This window comes from Puntigrus tetrazona, chromosome 18, assembly GCF_018831695.1.
Source record: "Puntigrus tetrazona isolate hp1 chromosome 18, ASM1883169v1, whole genome shotgun sequence".
Lineage (NCBI taxonomy): Eukaryota > Metazoa > Chordata > Actinopteri > Cypriniformes > Cyprinidae > Puntigrus > Puntigrus tetrazona.
This window is the reverse complement of record NC_056716.1, coordinates 22,524,844-22,544,547: the sequence shown is the minus strand read 5'-3', so window position 1 is coordinate 22,544,547 and position 19,704 is coordinate 22,524,844. Positions and strand designations below refer to the sequence as shown.

The 19,704-nt window shown below is 36.2% G+C and overlaps 1 protein-coding gene and 1 long non-coding RNA gene across 2 annotated transcripts; one reads left to right on the top strand and one right to left on the bottom strand.

Moving 5' to 3' along the window:
• Positions 1-1,011: 1,011 nt before the first annotated feature.
• Positions 1,012-17,953, top strand: LOC122362773 (1-phosphatidylinositol 4,5-bisphosphate phosphodiesterase gamma-2-like). Its single transcript, XM_043264328.1, is given in 34 exon segments — positions 1,012-1,281; positions 1,435-1,626; positions 7,723-7,816; positions 8,180-8,227; positions 8,318-8,402; positions 8,514-8,597; positions 8,943-8,986; positions 9,124-9,195; positions 9,413-9,536; positions 9,609-9,727; positions 9,821-9,906; positions 9,985-10,102; positions 10,258-10,426; positions 10,582-10,617; positions 11,298-11,378; positions 11,558-11,571; positions 11,573-11,627; positions 11,713-11,793; positions 11,905-12,077; positions 12,329-12,535; positions 12,601-12,720; positions 12,819-12,999; positions 13,111-13,149; positions 13,295-13,361; positions 13,537-13,694; positions 13,818-13,907; positions 14,136-14,334; positions 15,187-15,255; positions 15,258-15,313; positions 15,643-15,720; positions 15,723-15,762; positions 15,837-16,007; positions 17,220-17,302; positions 17,754-17,953. Coding segments are annotated over 34 exon segments (3,414 nt in total). The 5' UTR covers positions 1,012-1,106; the 3' UTR covers positions 17,760-17,953.
• Positions 5,266-6,166, bottom strand: LOC122362809. The gene is made up of 3 exons (XR_006253163.1): positions 6,088-6,166; positions 5,813-5,918; positions 5,266-5,393 (listed from the first exon to the last, which is right to left on the bottom strand). It is a non-coding gene; the product is annotated as an uncharacterized LOC122362809 (long non-coding RNA).
• Positions 17,954-19,704: the final 1,751 nt, after the last annotated feature.

Sequence of the window (19,704 nt, the reverse complement as noted above, 5' to 3'; positions counted from 1 at the left end):
AATATAATAAAACGGGTGGTAAAGGTGCACAGTGTTGCAAAAGATATAAGAAGCCTGTCTGACCTTGTTGATTTTAACAATTACATCTTAGCTATTATTTACATCATGCTGTTGACTTCATGTTTTGAACTAAGTGTTTGGTTTATATCTAACTTTAGCTTTCTTGATTATATTTCGTAAACTTTCATGAAAGCATTTAGTTCTGCAGCTGGTCAAACTGTTTAACCACAATTTGCATTGAGCAACCTCAGACCTCAGCAACCATATATATATATATATATATATATATATATATATATATATATACATTAAAATTAGCAGCCAAAAAAACATGCATAGATAAATCTGACTAAAAGACAAAGGATGTTAATTATGGTTACTATATAATACATTTGAGGGTTTTATACTTCCATGCAACTATTATATTTAAATACAAACAAAATCATAAAGGTGGGGGAAAAAAAGAAAGAAAAACACAACAAAGGGCATTAAATGTGGGGATTTTATAAGCCAGAAACCAAAAATCCTAGAAAGCATATTTTTTGACAACTGTTAAGTTCAGGAAATTGCACATCAGATATATCTCTTACCCGACATCTCTCTTTCCAGTAAAATCCACTTACAAATAGTTTATAATTTTCTCCACCCCCTTGTTTTAACTGGAGAAAATATAAAGAATTTGTGAGAATGCCACTGCTTGTCTTATAACATTTTATTTATTTCAGCTCGGGAGCATTTTTATAGATATAATTCGGAAGATACGCCGTTTCTAATATTACGTTGTAGGCCCGTGGCATGACTATACTGTTACTAGAAGAAACTTTCCTGTAGACAGTTTGGGGATTTAGTCGTCTCTTTTGTCGTCTGGAAATGCTTGCTTTTCATCATAGGAAATACGTAAGCCGATTATGCCACAGGATGTGATTTTTCTCAAGAATGGTTTGGACAACAACCGCTACATGTAATTTCTGCTGGTAATTTCTTTGCACCAAAACTGGAAGGCAAGTACGTCTAGATTTGTGTCACATGAGCGATCAGTAACTGTTTTGATCAACATGGAGTGAAAAGCAATCTGCTCCTTTACTCCGTGTGTGTCAGATGCAGTGATGGTGGAAGGCAGTGATCTGACGGAGAATGAGAGGAGACGGGTTATTGAGCATCTGCAGACGGGGACTGAGATGATGGTGTATCAGCAGAGGGTTGAGAGACTCACTGTCCAGGTCATTAGAGAGAGCACGCAGATGGCCTTGATCCGCTCTGACGACAAGATAGTCCGAATGTGTAAGTTGCACTAATTCTGGCCTTCAAATTTATTTAAGAAATACCAGACACATATTGTATTATGTGTTATATGTTTTACTACTATATATATATATATATATATATATATATATATATATATATATATATATATGTGTGTACATGTATTCGCAGTGGACATTTTTGAGTTCAAGGAGGTTCGCCAGTGGGAGACATTCAGGGACTTCCAACAATTTAATGAAAGCAGGGGGAGTAGATTTCGGAGAATCTTTTACCAATCTGAAAAAGAGCTTCAGCAGGACAGCAGAAAGTGTTTGACTATCTTCTATGGATCTGAGTTTATTTTAAAATCGCTGAGCCTTAAAGGTATGTAACATTTGGAAGTTCACGATAAGGCAACAAAACATTTATTTATATGCAACTGTGATTGCTATACCAGTAATTAAAAGATTTGGGGGTCATCGGGGTCACTTTTTAAAAATACATTTTAAGCAAGGATTCGGAAATTGATAGTAAATACAAGAAAAAGTTTTTTATTTAAAATAAATGCCGTTCTTTTGAACTTTAATGCTGCAGCCCATAGCTTTTTTGTTTTTTGTTTAAAAATATATAAGTAAGTCCATAAGTGTCACGATGCGTGGTTTCGTGAGGAAATAAATAAACTTAAACAGATTTAATCCAATAACGGGCAAAATAATATATACAGGCAGGCAGGCAGACAGGACATAAACCACATGTAGGTAACCTCAACGTTCGGCCCAACGGACTACAAACACACAGGACTTAAATACACAAGGTAATTGACTAAATTAACAAGACACGGCTGAAGACAATAACACAATTAACATGGAGGGAAGGTAGGGCACAGAGAGCACATGGCACGAGACAAAAACAATAAACAAAGAGTCCAGAGACGTGACAATAAGCAGCCATTGCCCGATTAATTTGAGTGGTACGTTTTCGCGGGAAATTCAAGCATGGCACTGCGTCATTACGTCATGTCTGTAAATTTAAAGAAGCTGTCCCGGTAAAGACAGGCTATGGCCTCATGGATGAGGATCCTGTAAGAAGGATTTTACACTACTCTCACAGCAACTAGAATAATTAAACGTCAAATAATCGTTTTGATAGCGGATTGTAATACAGAAAGGATTATATGAAACACATGTGAATTATATTCCATTTATATATGTATTAAAAAAAACAGTTTGAAGGGAGCATAGTTTCCTTTTTTAGGGTAAAACAATTTCTTAATATTATATTCGAACGATGTGACAATTAGAAATTAGACTGTACAGAAATTTTAATCTTCATGCTAATACACACTGTACTCACAGTCAAACAAAGCTGATGTTGTAAACAATAATGATTTGAGAATAAAGTACAAAAATAATAATTTGCAGGGTTTGATGTGACATGGGATATAATTCCGCAAGGAACTGCAATACTAAGTTTTCAAACAAAGATGGCGACAAAGGCTAAATTTACGGACTGACGCTTTAATCTTAAAAAAATGGTTTACACGCACACACACACACACACACACACACACATACTGGTTTTGTGGTTTAGCAAGACATTGAAGGCCAAACCAGTTGGATGGTGGTTTAAGAGGACACCTCTTTCCCAATGTCCTACAGAGATGATAAAACTATCAAAAATTTTGTTTTACTCTGCAGAACACAAATATCACTTTGGATTTTCTTTACAACCAATAAAATGGATAATATGACAATCTGATATTTTGGTGGTACACAAGGACTACACGCGCCCTAAAATGTTCCCACCCCCTTTCATAATTATGATTAACAGGGTCTGACTGATTTATGAGGACACTCACTTTACAATACACCAAACATGTCAGTTCTCTGGATTACAGGGACCAGGGTGTTTTACTGGTACATGACCTTACACAACACACACACGGGTCACTATGCTGCATTATCAAGACTGAGGTGGTTAAAGAGTACCGGATCTTAAACACAATACACAACATTAGAGGACCAATGCGTTTTAGAAGAACTTTAATAACTCAACAAATAAACAAAAACCTTAGGCACCAACCACCAATGTACTAATTACAATAGAACGGCATCAAAAGAGACACAGGATGTACTGTTAGGTTACTTACTTTGCATTTTCCTTTTAGGCTAATTCCTCGATTTCTAACAAAATCCCGTATGTTCTGAGCACTCACGCCTTGCCAAAACAGGATCTTCAGCAGTCTTACACTGCTGGCATTCAGTTCATGTGGCCAGTTTACCTTTATTTACATGGGACTTAAAGGTTTCATTACAGCTGTAATTTCATCATGTGACCATGCCACTTTTTGCCTCTTCGTGGTTTTCAGTTTCTGGCTCACTTTCATTTTCTGTACAGAAGAACACATATATTTAATTAGACATTTGTAACATTGATTGAGACATAAATGCGTTCATGAAATACTGATTTAAAACATGCATAGAAATTATATGTACATTTCATAATCTTGCTGATATTTTATCCGTTACATACAAAATAACAATTTTTACAATATTTTAAGATTTCAATATTTCAAATCAGTATTTCATTATTTAAGTGTCATCCAGGATAATGTTGATGACTTTTCTTGCATTGCATTACATGCACGCTCATTCCAGTATATCAGGTTGTGTATGTTAACACTCGTGTTATGAGGACCATCACAAAAGAACATGGTCTTGATGTCACATTTTATCTATGTTCTTACGATGGTCCTCATAATACACGTGTAAACATGGTCTTGGTGTCACATTTTGTGTATGTTTACACCTGTATTAAGAGGACCCAGTTTTATTAGGACATCACAAAAACATGGTCTTGAAGTTACATTTTACATCTATGTTCTTACGATGGTCCTCATAAAACTGGGTCCTCATAATACAGGTGTAAACACAACATGACATACTGGAATGAACATGCTTGTAATGTAATGGTTAAGAAGTCACTAACATTAACTTGGGTAACAACTAGGGCTGCACAATAAATCCCATGGGATTGTGATGTGCATCTCGTCAGCATCGATTATGAATGTGATATTGTGTAGCTTGTCAGCGATCTATGGCTCTGTGTATTAAATGGCACTATATCTGAAAGCACATGAAGAAGATTAACAACCAATCACAGAACCAGCTTTACTGACAAAATGCATATTACCATTGCATCTGACTAATCATTCAGCCCAAGTAATAAATGACATTTAATCTTTACTATAATACAATAAATCAGAATTGACAGTCTAGAGGTTTCAGTACCGTGCATCGCCATGGCCAGTCAGAAGCAGTTCTCTCTTCACCAGGACAGATGCTCTTTGGTGAGATTTTCCATCCACAGAGATAGTTCTCATCCTGCTGTTTGGGTTAATATGGTCATAATTTACCATCATCCCGGGCTGCGTCAATGCTAAACAAATGACAGACAACATCAGTCCTGGAAAAACGTCATCATATGCTTTGTAATCAGCAATCATTTAACAGTCATCACTAAGCTTTGAAAACACATAACTGATCATTTTAGCAAAATATGCACTTAGACCACAGACATGTCCACTACCATTTTTTTAAATTATATAATTTAATTATCAATAAACATGTACATCAACCACTTTTACATACCAGAGAAGCTTTCCATTATAGCGAAACTCAAAGATGTAAACTTTAAGTGCATCATGATATATCCTTTGCCTCCGTTCATTTCTTCTTTATCTATGAGGTCCCTCTATATTCCAGCAGGAAATCTCCTTTCTCAAACACACCTCTCCCTAAACAAGAACAGCAGTGAGAACAACATATAATGAACCTGAGACAACTTTATTACACTAGGCATAGTCACTAGCTCACTATAGTTCACACACACAAAATTCTGCCATCCCTTACTAGCCATCAAATGGTTAGTAATATCTTTATGCCCACCACATGGTAGAAACTTACAAATTTGTGTGAACTATACCTTTAACTTGGTTCAATCAAAACATTTAACTTGCCTTTAAAATCATTGATGAATCTTCCTTCAAGACCAGATTTGTCTTTCTGTAGTAGTGAGAACTGTATGGCCTCATCAACTGGCTTCAGTTTTCTCCTTCTCCTTTTCACTTCAGCCATCATTTGATGTGTCTGCTTTAATAAAAATAAAGATTTGACAATCTATTCCATAAAGCACTAAACAAATAAAGATAATTTTACAAACTATAGCAATATTAAACATTACAGGCATGTCAGGACACTGTACTCAGTGGAAGCCCCTCTTCACAGACTGTAGTCATGACAACACATTATTATGATGGCCAGTCTATGTTCTATTACAGTTACAGTAAAATGAAAAGCAGTTAAAATTATAATCATTTTTTAATTCTTGCCAGGCGCTACAGTTAATGAGACGGACAGTTAGTGTAAATTCGTTAGCGCTGTTAGCATCATGCGCTAGCCGCTTTCTAACTAACGAGCAGCTTCTTAAACCAAGCATAAAGATCCCACGAAACACTCACAAACTGAGCTACAAACTCTCAGAGAAACGGTTTAACAGCAGCATAACTTACCTTTCATATAATGGTCGTCTCAAACAGGTTCACATCACAGGTGTCTTCTCTAGGTGCAGAGATTCCGTCAGGATCAAACAGGAAGTTACAAAACGTCACGCTCGCTCTGATTGGCGCACGTGTGAGCGGGTTGTATTGATATTACTATTATTGCTATTAACAATAATAATATGTATTTACATAACCATATATAAGCCTCCTTATGAATGTATATTCTCACACAGTCGATAAATGATAAAAAATAATATTTAAACAATTATTAAACTGCAACTCACTTCTTCAAAGTTAAAAATTTCGGCAAATTGTAACCACGCCCACCGGCGCCATCTTGTTTTCGCGATTAGCCAATCAGCGCCCTCCAAAACTTACACAGGCGTAAAATATGCAAATTTTCAGAGGCGTGGTTGTAGTACCACGTCCGGGCTGCAGGGCGCACTCACGAGCTCAGAGGATACACTGTGTATAGTAAAATTTCATGGTTTTGTGGTATGTTAGGACATAGCGAAAATTTGAGAGGAACTTCTGGGACATAGAGAAGGCATATACACTGTCGGAGATTATAAGGACATGGTCCCTGTCCTCATAAACCCAAATGTCCTTGTAATGCTGAGTGCGTATTCAGGTCAAAAGTCCTTGTAAACCACAAAACCAACACACACACACACACACACACACACACACACACACACACACACAGTTAAGTTGAAATTAGTTACAATATTAATATAAATTACAATATTATACAATATTAATACAATATTAATATAAAGTACAGTATTACTGTGTCTACTATTTTGACTGTGTCTACAACTGCAGCCTTTGTGAGCACGAGACTTCTTTCATAAGCATTTAAAACTTTGAAACAGTAGTATTTACTAATAATAGTTCTTGTCTTTTTCTCAAAAGCGGAAGTAAGCCAATGGCGAGGCTTCGGTTACGTTAGGTAAATAACGAGGGGAATAACGTGCAATGCTTGATTAAACTGTTTACCGCACGAAAAACAAGTGTGTTCATAATTAAGATAATACATTCAAATATCACGATAAGACACATCAAATTTCAATATGAAACAGCAAAGCGAACTGTTTTGCAGCTAAAAATGAGACCGGATCTATACCCATAATATTTATAAATGGCGGTGGCCATTTTTACATAAGAGAAAAAGGTGTTGTTTAGCTGGTGAAACAACTTGTCCATACGAATGAAGCTGTTTTTGGTTGACTGATATAGCTAGCTAAAAATGGATAGCAGTACTGGAGTATCATCACCAACAGTGTTTGAAATTAATACTCGTCAAATGCGGGTAAAAATTAACACTGTCAAATCACTAGCTGCTGACCCTGCCTCTCTTTTCAGAGGATTTTAATTTCACAAAGTATGTTTTCATTTTGTAAATTTCATGTTTAAAATATACCTTTAAGCTGAATTTTTTTAATGACTTCATTAAAAACAAAAAACAACAAAACAAAACTCTTTATAAAGAAAAAAAAAATTCCCATTCAAGGTAAAAATCTATTTAAACTTATTGGAAAAGATACATTTTATGATTGCTGTAAACTGACCACCACAAAAATATGAAGAACATCAAAAATTTCACATTTTGTTTTGGGTAGTAAAATTTATGAATGGCGGTAATCAGTTGGTTAGTAGCCAAATTGGCTGGTGAGTGAAAAAGTTAATTTTAATCTCTGATCACCAACATCTAAAACATAACATGTGCTGTAAACAGCAATAGCACACTTACGGAATGGCCCCAATGGAAGCACGCTGAGGTTACATGTCTCACTGTGGTGGACAGTCATGACCATCTACGCCACTAATTTCGTCAGTTAGTTTGATAGTATTCGATTCATTCATTTTTGTCAGTTCGACAGTGTACTTATTCTGTGGTAGCATTTGTTGTTCTGTAGCTGATTCAGTGGAGGATGCAGAAAGATGGCTGACAGGACTGGAGTTACTCAGACAGAGACACCAGGCAACTCACACACCAGAGATTGTAGAAAGGTACACACGCACACACACACACACACACACACACACACACACACACACACACACATGTTAGTATTTGTGAAACCCTAAACCTACCACTTACAGGAAAATAGCATGCATTTTTAGATTCTCAAAAAAACAAACAAAAAACCCCCGCTATTTAGTAAGCCTTCTGAATTATGTCCTCATAAACCACCTTCAAATTGCAATACCTCTGTCATACCCATGTCATTAACAACATTAACCAATTTTTTACCACATTTGTCAACCCACACACACACACACACACACACACACACACATATAGACAGTGTACGTAAATAATAACACAAATCATGTGTTCGTTTTTATTCAGTGTTTTTCCCTTTACTGTAGTTGGCTGAGGAAGCAGATGTACTCTGTTGATCAAACAAAGAAAAACAGGTTATCTTCTTTTTCTTTTACCTTCTTCTCAATCAGTCTCATGTTACTTTCTGTCTCATCTCATTACTGCTCCTTTTCTGTCTCTCACAGCATCACCCTGAAAGAGCTGAAGTCTCTGTTGCCACAAATGAACTTTAAAGTACCAGGTGGACGTTTTCTGGAGGACAAATTTGTGGTACAATCCTGAAACAATGAATTATGCATTTACATTCATGCATTTTACAGAAGCGAGTTGGGATTTGCATTTTACACTGCATATTTTTTTTTAATACAAGTGCATTTTCAGGAGGTGGGAGCAAATGATTATTCCCTGGACTTTCAGCAGTTTTCTAAATTCTACAATCTATTAATATTTGAAAACCAGAAGATGGTGAGTGTGCCATTTATATATTTATTTTAGTGTTTTATGGTATTTACCTTTTGAGTATCAGTTCCTTTATACTGTACATAAATTATGATAGCACTTTACGATAAGGTGTCATTTGTTAACATTAGTTAATATATTATCTAACATGAACAAACAATAAACTGTTACACTATTTATTAATCTTTGTTAATGTTGTTACGTAATGAAAACACAGCTGTTCATTGTTTATTCATGTTAGATTACAGTACATTATCTAATGTTAACAAACGCAATGCGATTTTAATAGTGCATTACTAAATGCTTAAAATAACATAAAAAATATGATTATTTTATTATTGTTGTTGTTAGTTGCTAGAAGAGTTTGAAAAGGGGCCTGCGGCTTTTAAAATAAGGTAAACATAATCTTTTTATATGATTCAATTCGATTTCAAAGGAGCCATATCATGAGAATTTTACTAATGCTATTTATTTTTTTTTAAATAAGTGTAGTATGAAAACTATTTGTTTTTTTTTATGCATTTCTCTGCAGTAATACTGATAGTCCTGAATCTTCTGTAGTTTCCCTCTATGATTTTCATAACTTTCTGTTATATCGACAAAGGTAAGACGAGATGTCTTCCTTGCATATTATCTTATCTCATCTTTTATCATCTGTCCATTTTTTCTCCACAATTTATAAACGTGCTTGAATGAAGAATCGTGTGTTCACCAATGCGGCGTGTATTTGCTTTATGCCATTCTAACATTTCTAATTAGCGTGAATGTTGAAAATAAATAGTTAATTCGAAAATTAACTGTACATTTGCTTTCTGTCTGTAGGATACCTGCGCCAGAAATGTTAACCAGGTTCAGGAGCTGATGACCATTTTCATCGAAGACACCATAAGGAAGACAATAAATCCAACACTTACTGTTGGAGAGTACAAGTTAGAGATCTGTTTAGTTTGATGTTAACATGTGAAATAAATCTAGTAAACAGAGAATCAGTGCAAATGTTTTTCTTTGTCTTTCTAGTTCCTCAGTTTTCTCTTCTCCAAAGAGAACTCAATCTGGGATGAGAAGTTCTCAGAGATTTGCCCACTGGACATGAACAATCCTCTTTCTCACTACTGGATCAACTCTTCTCACAACACGTCAGTGCTGCAGTTCTTCGTGCTCATGACACACACACACAGCAGCTCCTCCTCTTCACGATCAACTTCCTGTGTTACTTTTTTTCCCCACAGATATTTGACTGGAGATCAGCTGTGCAGTGATTCATCGATAGAAGCTTACGTGCGCTGCCTGAGGCTGGGGTGCCGCTGTATTGAGTGTGAGTGACTTTTACATTGCATGGTTATGATTCATATTATTTGACATGTTATTATGTATTCTTTTTTGTGCAATACAGTGGACTGCTGGAATGGTCCAGAAGAACCTGTCATATACCACGGACGGACCATGACCTCCAAGATAAAGTTTAAGGATGTGGTGAAGGCCATCAATGATCATGCTTTTATAACATCTGAGTTAGTCATCACACACACACACACACACACACACACACACACACACACACACACACACACACACACACACACACACACACACATGCACACATTAATTTATCATTGTGCAACAGAAATTTGGCATTCAGCAATTTTACTTAAATTTCTATTGGAAGGTATCCTGTGGTGCTGTCCTTAGAGCAACACTGTGATATCAAACAACAGAAAATGATGGCACAGATCTTACAAGATATTTTCCAAGACAAGCTTCTGACCGAGCCGCTGGAACCAGAAGCAGAAGATCTACCCTCACCAAACCAGCTGAAGGGCAAGATCATCATTAAGGTGGGAAAAATATCAAATTTGTCAGCTCAGATGGCTAAACCAAATTTAGTATTAAAAGCTGCAGAGATTCTCCAGTTGCAGTCCGACTTAATGACTTTTTAATAAATATCAGTTTGTCACAAAGTTAAATGTTTCCTATTGATTCTCTTCAACAGCACCAGAAAATAACAGAGAGCGATCAAACAGTTAAGGTATCCACAAAACACACTTTCCACAAGTAGAGTCTAAAATTAAAGCCGATGCTTTATCTCACTCACGTAATCAACCACCCTAACACTGACTCTGGAATTTTTAGACTACATGTGTTCAGTATATATGAAAATTCATTTGGATATACTGGTCACACTATTTTGTGTAAACACTGAAGCACATTGCATTTGTATGTGGGTTTGAACGAAAAATGAAGATTTAGTGAAATATATACTCATCCCGAGGCCATCAAAGATGTAGTTGAGTTTGTTTTTAAAACAGATTTAGAGAAATAGCATTAAATCACTTTCTTACCAATAGATCCTCTGCAGTGAATGGGTGCCGTCAGAATGAGAGTCCAAACAGCTGATAAAAACTTTACAATAATCCACAAGTAAACAACTACAGTCCATCAGTTAACGACCTGTTGAGCAAAAGGCTGTGCATCTTAAAGCATTTCATCTTCCATGAAATGTTGTCTTTTCACTTTAAAATTCACTGACTCACTGTTTAGGATTGTTTTCTGTTGTAAACAGTGCTTTATCTGTGAATATGTCTCTCCTGATTCAGATGAGATGAATTTCTCATTTGAGAAAGCAAGCAATATTATGAATAAAGGCACATACAAGTTTGCGTTCACATTTCAAAGTATCTTATGTTATTTTATATTTGCTCTGAACAGCTAGAAGAAGAAAGAGGAAACACAGCTGTGAAGAGAAAATTAGACAGCTTCAAGAAAATCGGAAACTCTTGCAGGGAGAAGGTGCACGTTTTTACACATCCGTCTTGTTATGCTTTATTTTTATTTTGCATATGTAATAATTTTTCTCCAACAGCAAATTTAAAATCAGTTCGCTAACAATGTGTCAAATTAAAAGGATCTGACATTTTGAAGCATTGAAGTTTTAGGTCTTTTTATCATTTTTTTGTATTTCAAAGCAGATAAGAAAAGCTAGAAAACCGTGTAGTGGAGAAGGAAGGAGAGCTTTGCATCTGGGATCCAATAGATAAGGTGCTCTAAATGTGAACTGCTTTTTTCCTGTTACTTATTAACTTATTCATAGAGGAGAATTTCTAATATATATATTTTAATGTAGAGGTTTTACAGGCATGACTGTGTGATCTCAGATAATAAGCTGTACTATTCTGAAGAGAAGTGGAAGGAAGACAGTCCTGAGGTAAGTGACTGATTGTCCAGTCGCTTCAAGTCCTGTGAAGATGAGCCACTTCGAGACGTTTGTTACGCACTTTCACATTTGCTCATGAACTCATTTTTCTGAAACATTCAGAGCGACTCAGAGCTGCACCTGTCAGAGCCCTGGTTTCATGGATTTCTGGCTGAAGGCAGAATAACTGCAGAAAAACTCTTGCGCGATTTCTGTCAAGGCAAGAATGGAAAAGATGGAACCTTCCTGGTGCGAGAGAGTGAAAAGTTAATCAGAAACTACAATATCTCCTTGTGGTACATATTCTGTCCAGCTTTCACTATTTGCTTTTTAAAAATTGGTAATTTTCTCACACAAACATGTATTTGTGGTTAATAACCACACACAGTTTTCCTAATAATATTGTGGTTTTAAAAATTGGTTTTGGTCAGCAGATGAATTATTTTACATTGCATTGGACAAATGTTTAGCTTACATCTCATATTCACAAAGACAAATGGTTCAAATAGAAAATGCTGATATATTAATATTCATTGTGTTTCGATAGGACGAACGGGAGAATTCAGCACTACAGAATCTTCTGTTCCTCACAGAATGGCCAGTGGTCTTTCTACTTGACATGCAAGCAGCTCTTTCCGAGTATGTGTGCTTTGATAGAGTATTACACACAAAACCTGATCAAGTATGATGGATTAAATCTGCGCCTCAGCGGTTTCCTGCCTCGACTCAATTTTGTGCCTCTCCGCCATCTGGGGTAAGAAGAAAAGATGATTTTTAAATGAAAACACTGACAACTGAAACCTGTGTTGTCATATTTAGGTGGTTTTACAGTAACCTGAGCCAAGCTGAAGCAGAAGACTATCTCCTGAGGATCCCTCGAGATGGAGCCTTCCTAATCAGACAAACAGAAAAGCCTGACACCTTTACCCTTTCCGTCAGGTTCCTCAGTTCTGCCCAATACACTTTTTAAATTCATGTCCTCAAAGATGCGTCCTTTTCTCTCAGTATGTGTTTATGATTGTTTATTTGGTACTCAGATTTGACGGGGATGTCGAACATTATCTGATTTACCAATACAACAGCAAGTATGTGTTGACAGACGCCTACGAGTTTGGCAGCCTTGAAGACCTGGTTAGCTGTTTTCGTCGTGAGCTTTTCTACGGCAAGACAAAGCTACGCTACCCCGTAACGCCACAGTTAGCGGCGTGCTTCTGTTTGGTGAGAGAAGAAAGAAAAGATAAGACAAACACATTAGCCACAGAGCCTAAAAGAGCTACAACTATTGCGAGCATCTGCAAACTGCAGTTTTGTATCATTTTGTCTTGGCAGGTGGATCTCTCAAAGTATGATTATGAGCAGTACAGTGAAGTAAGTATGATGTGGTAAATATTTTGTATTCGTAAAAAGCTTTGTTCATCTTCAGAACACGAGATTTTATGTTTTATGATTTTTGTACAAAGGAAAATGTACATATATGTACATAGAAACTGACTGAGCTCAATGATTCTTTCAGGTTTCTAAAGACAATCCTTTAGGCGACCAGTGTAAAGGTGTGGTGGACATCTCAAAGTGTACTGTTGGTAAGTTTGTTTTGACAATTGCGTCAGTATATTTTTTTATACATATACACTAGGACTGTGTGATCAGAGAAGATGTGACATCCATATAAAATCTCACCATTGCTTATAAAAATTATTTATCGCTTTACAAAATGTAATACTCTCTTCCTTGATGATTTGAACGGGCTCTCCTCAGCTTGCAAAGCCAAACATGCCAGGCCCCTCGTGGTGACCCTTTTAAACAGGGAGAGTTTTAATCCAACCGAGTTCACTTGTGAGAACGTGGAGCAGGTGGATGAATGGTACCAGGCGCTTCTGAACATCATCCAAAACGAGCAGAGTTTGGAGAAAGCGGTTCGTTTCTTTCTCACATTCAAAACCCTTTATTGTGCTTGATTATTAATAGCATATGCATTTGAAGTTTGATGACCGATGTATATCTATGCACTGACGGTATCTCTCTTACTACTCGAATAGAGAATAGCAGAAATGGAATCCAAAACCAAAATAGCTGTTCAGATGTCAGATATGGTGATATACTGCCAATCTATCAAGAAAAGACTTTTGGTATGTAATTCACAGAATATTACACAAGTGAAACAAAAAATGTGGGACTAACTAAAACGAAAAGCAGCTGTACTTTATCGTACACATCAACATTAAGCAAATCAATTTCAATTTCAAGGTTCAATAAATTCCACAAACGTTTTGAAGTAAGTGAAAGCGGACGTTCAGTTTTATTATTGTTCCATTCTGCACTGTTATGACCTCTCAGAAAATTACAACTACAAAGAGGTGCGTTCCGTTCGGATAACATGGTTCGAAGAGGGGAATGAAACCGCGGTGGAGAAATCAGACAGCATTTTGGAGTATAACCGCAAAGCGGTGACCCGTGTGTATCCCTGCAGCGGGCGAGTTGATTCCTCCAACTTTGATCCTTGTCCTTCGTGGAAACTAGGCTGCCAAATGGTGGCTCTTAACTTCCAAACTGCTGGTAAGTGAAAAGAAAATGTTTAGGCTGCATTTTTCTAATTATATATCATTAAAGGTAGGTTATTTGATGTATTTTAAAATATATTTTTTTCCGGAGATGGCAAGGTTAAATTGGGGCACCTTTATCGAAGTTTAAAAGAACATTAATGATGATTAATATGTTTAACATTTTAATGATTTTTTGATTAATAGAAAGTTAATAAAACAGCATTTATTTAAAACAAATCTATTTTAACACTAATGATGTCTTTACTGTTTCTTTTGATGCGTGTGTACTTACTGAATAATTATATAATGAATAATAATGACACTGTTTAAAAGTGTTATAGCATCACTGACCTCCAACATTAGTGTAAGTTGATGCATCGCTGTGGTAGTAAAAGCTCAGTGCAGTAGGGGGCGATAGAGGGCTGTGTTAAAATATTCTGAACCTACTGAGGGAATAAGTTTGCAAATCAGGCCAGAACATCCAAATACATTCGATTTACACTTTTAAAGAAAAAGAGTGAGTACATTTTCAAATAAAATTGTTTTTGAGTCAGCTATTCCTTTAATAACCAGATAACTATCCAATCAGAAGAGCTTGTTAAATATAAATTCCCAAGATGGCTACCATTAAATCCTTGTGCCATTGACCCACGTGCTATTATTGTTCACTATTTACATAAAACAGCCATAAACATCTTGACTTTGACTAACTTTCTCATTAAAACTATTGCTCCACCATGGCTGTGCTTGACCTTCGAAGAAGAGTTTACGCTAAAGCCACACTGTAGCGTCTCTACTGCATGACTGTTCTCTTCTCCAGTAAATGTGTGTAATAAATATTAACTTCAGCGACGTCTCTCTTCAGATAAATTCATGCAGCTGAACGGCGCTCTCTTCAGTTTGAATGGAGGCACGGGTTATGTGCTTAAACCAGAGTGGATACGAGAGATCCAGCCAAGAAGAAACCTGCTAAGCAAAGCATCATAATTCGAGTAAATAGCTCATATTTGCTTTAAACTGCCGTTACTGTTGATTCGGATGCTTTATTGAGTTACACAATGAAGGCCCGCATTGTTAAAGTAATGGAAAAATGTCATCATTTGCTAACTTTCAAGACCCGTGTGACTTTCTTTTGTGGACTAAAATTTAAGAAACGGTCATTTTGCTGCCCGAAAGTTGATTTACTGTGGATTTTATTTTGTTCCATGGAATCCATTAAATTTTTTAAGGGTTGTACAGGTTTTAAGTGACATAAAAGTAGGCAAACGGATCATTTTGACTGAACAAATTGCGAGGTACAATTTTCTTGGGTTTCCTGCAGGTGATGGCAGCCAGGCATCTGCCCAATCCAGACCACATCGTCAGTCCTTTCGTGCAGGTTGAGCTGTGGCGTACACGGGAGGTCAAGCAGACGACTACAGTTTCAAGACTACCCTCTTTAGTAAGGATACAGGAAGAGAGTTAGAGAGAGATCATTTAGGTTATAGCAGTGCTAAATGTTGGTTTTCTTCACAGAGGACAATGGACTGAATCCGGTGTGGCTGGGCCCAATGAATCCACCCAAATGCTTTAAAATAGACGAGCCAGACCTGGCCTTCCTGCGCTTTGTGGTTTTTGAGGAGGACACATTCTCTGATGCTAAGTTTCTTGCACAAGCCACTTTTCCGGTTAGAGGTGTTCGCTCAGGTAAATCCATCCAACAGATTTGAGTCTAAAAATATATGAAGAGCCATACGGGCGCCTATGTTTAGGTTCAGCAATTTTACACTAATGGCAATGAACAGGTCCTTTTCTATGCGATCAAAGTGAAATAACTATACATAAACATACAAGCCTGATAAAATGATCATTTTAGAAGAAAATGTCAGACTTTTTAGGATTTTACAGTTCATAGTAAATCTGTACAATCAAATTGCAAACATGCAAAAATAATCTTGAGCACAAACTAAGAATTCATCCTCATTTTAGTAAATTGTGGCCCCACTACTAATTCTTTCCTGTGTTATAATTAGTGCTGTCAAATGATTCAGCACTCTCAATATATATATATATATATATATATATATATATATATATATATATATATATATATATATATATATATATATATATATATATATACTTACACATATATATTACCTTACATATATATATATCTATATCTATATATATAAACACATGCATGTTTTTGTATATATATATATATATATATATATATATATATATATATATATATATATATATAATATTAAAAATAAGAATATGAATGTATGTGTACTGAATGTATGTGTATTTATAGATACAAAATAACTATACACAGTACACACATACATAATGTAAACAAAAACTTTTAATCATTTGATAGCACTAATTATTATAAACGATGGGCACACTGGACATTGTTTCCTTGTTTTTATTTAGTTAATGACAGTATAATTTCATTACTAAAGCCATATACTAAAATGAGGAAACAAATTTAGTCTTGGGACAAAATTCTTAATTAATGGTCACAATTTAACTAAAGTTTGATAGCAAAGTGGTTATGATTTAATCAAAATGAAAAAACAAATTCTTAATTTGTGGCCACGCTATATATATTTTTGCATGCATGTGACACGCAGGGCTCTGCAAGTACTTTTCATATTTTAATAACTGCCAGTAATGGCTACAAGACATTAAGTTAAAAGGTTTAGCGAGTGTCTTATTGTTTGAAGTTTAAATCTGACATTATTTAATTCATTATTAGCTTTTCCTCAAAGCACCAATTTCCTGCAGTTCTCTCAAATTAATTGTAATACCTTTCTTTCATAATACTGCTCCAAATGAAAAAAAAAACGGGCTTCTGTATTAAAATCCACAAGTTTTGCATTTCTATTCTGGTTATTTTTCTTTTCTTAGGGTATCGATCTGTCCAGCTGAAGAACAGGTGCAGTGAAAACCTGGAGCTTTCGTCTCTTCTGGTGCACGTACAGCAGCTGGAGGTGAGCACAGACACCAAAGTCTTTACACGATCCTTCATCAGTGCATTACAGTTAGTGAGAGTTTTCTAAAAATCGATGATTTCGTTTTTTACTACGCCAAAAACACAATCGTATGACTTCTGAAGACTTTAAAAGCCACGTAGAAACCGCTTGAACTACTTTTACCATCAGTTATGCAACACCCAGAATATATGTACTGCATTACTGCAGTGTGACCAGGCAGACGGAGTAAATGTGGGCAATCATGTGCTCACGTATTTAGGATTACGATTATAGAAATCCATGGATTAACTGTATTTGCATTTTGTACTTGAGACTTTTTTTAAGATTAATATACGTTAACCTTGAGATGGCTGATATGAAAGCACTAACACTGCCAAAAACAAATAAATGCCCAACTTAAAATATTATTTCCTCATTCCAGTTAATAATGAAAAACGTTTGTTGACAGGTGTAAAGCAAACAGCCTTAACCACAAGGAAGTTGCAGACGTGTCAATGTGGATATGGTGAAAAGGAGGACACTGTTTAGTCTTGGTCTGTTTTTTGTTTTTTTTTGCAAGCTACATTCCAGATTCTGGATCATAAATTATCAGGAACGCAGAGCAGTTACTGTGATACTGAGATCTAAATAAACTGTATATATATTGCATAAAATGTGTGGATGCGTTCACATGCTATTCCTTTTCCCTCTAATGGTTTCATAACATATCAAGTTCCATTTCTGAAGCAAATGACTGTTAATAAAGAAGCTCTGAAAGCTTTCTATTTGAAACAAATTCACAGACAGTTTATTTCGATTGAAACTGGTTCACATATTAGGCTTATTTTCCTGTTGAAATTTGTGTTCTCATTACAACAGCCACAGAGCAGCAGCAGCAGCAGCAACCCAGCTGTAGATAGAAGCAGAAAAACACAGAAGAAATAAGAAATAAGGGCAGCAGTTCTACCTGCAAAAACTCCGGGAGTTATGGGAAATGTAGTTCATTCTGTATGTACACAACTGTGCCACAGGGGCCGTTCGGACCCCGCCCACATCAGATTAAGACTCTGTCTCAATTTAGCAATCGCAAAAAGCACTTAAAAAAATAAAATAAAAAAAAGCTGAAAGTAATGAGACATTATAATATGTTGAAAAGGAGACATTGGAAACACAAATAGCACAGTGAGTTCCACAGGATATTACAAATTAATCAGGAAACAGTTGACTGAAGTACAAACTGGATTTCAGCTTCAATAGATTAGCCATTGTCTTTAAGATATGGCGCTTTTTTTTGTATAATTTGGTAACAAAATGAAGGCCGAGGGAAACCCAGCCCCCTGAATCCTTCCCGCCAGAGAAAAATGGTCCGCTTTTCGGACTAAAGACCATTACGATGTATCAGCTTGAGTTTCACCAGTGTACAGAATGGCACAGTTTCTAGTCCACCTTAATAACACATTCCCAATGTAATCCATCGGTTCACACCAACTCTGTCCATCTTTCACTTTTAGAAACGCGTATTGATCCGTATGGAAAGTGGTTGAAGGGGCTAGTGATTTTACCCTTTAAGTTAAATCTATATGATTAAATGGCAAACATGCGAAAAGAAAAAGCGAAAATGGATTAAACTTATCATACAGTCAAAAAAAAAGAACACAACGACAGTGCACTCGGTCTGGGGATGGGAAAGGAAAGCGAAAACAGGCGACCGTATGCACACATCTAAAAAGAAGAAGAAGAAGAAAAAAAAAAGGCAGCGAAGTCACAGTAGAATCTCCCAAAACCTTGAGAGAAATAAACAGGAAATTATATACACTAATATGTACATTATACAGTATGCAACTATGCAAGATGGCAGAACACGAGTTGGTGCCATTATGGCACCCAGTACTGTATGCCCCCCTCCGGACGGCATCTATATCTGTGTGAAATCAAACGCACACACAAAAGCTGGAACTACCGAAAACTGCTACGTTCAAGACCTCTCTCTGGATATAGTTCAACGTGGAGTAGCGACAGACACGCCTTTGTAAACATAAGAAAAACTCGATTTAAGTTAAGACGGCGAATTGATTCTTTTATTTCCGACCGTCTTTTCTTTTTTTTTTTTCCTCCTCTCTACAAGATCTGTCTCGTTTCTCTACTAGTCGAGATATTGACTGTAACTAATTACAGTGGTCATAAACTATACGTTCGGAGAGACGTTGATCACAAAAGCGAGAAAACTAAATATAAAAAGGTTAAACTGCATAATAAGCCGTAATGAACGTAGCACAAATCTTGGCTCGATTTCGATATAAATATGCGGAACGTTGTCGACCGTTGTGGCAGGACGCTCGTGGTGGACTCCTATCGACCACTAGAGGCGGAGATTACAGAGAATAATAAAGCCTATTAATCCGTTTAAAAGTCCGTAATGT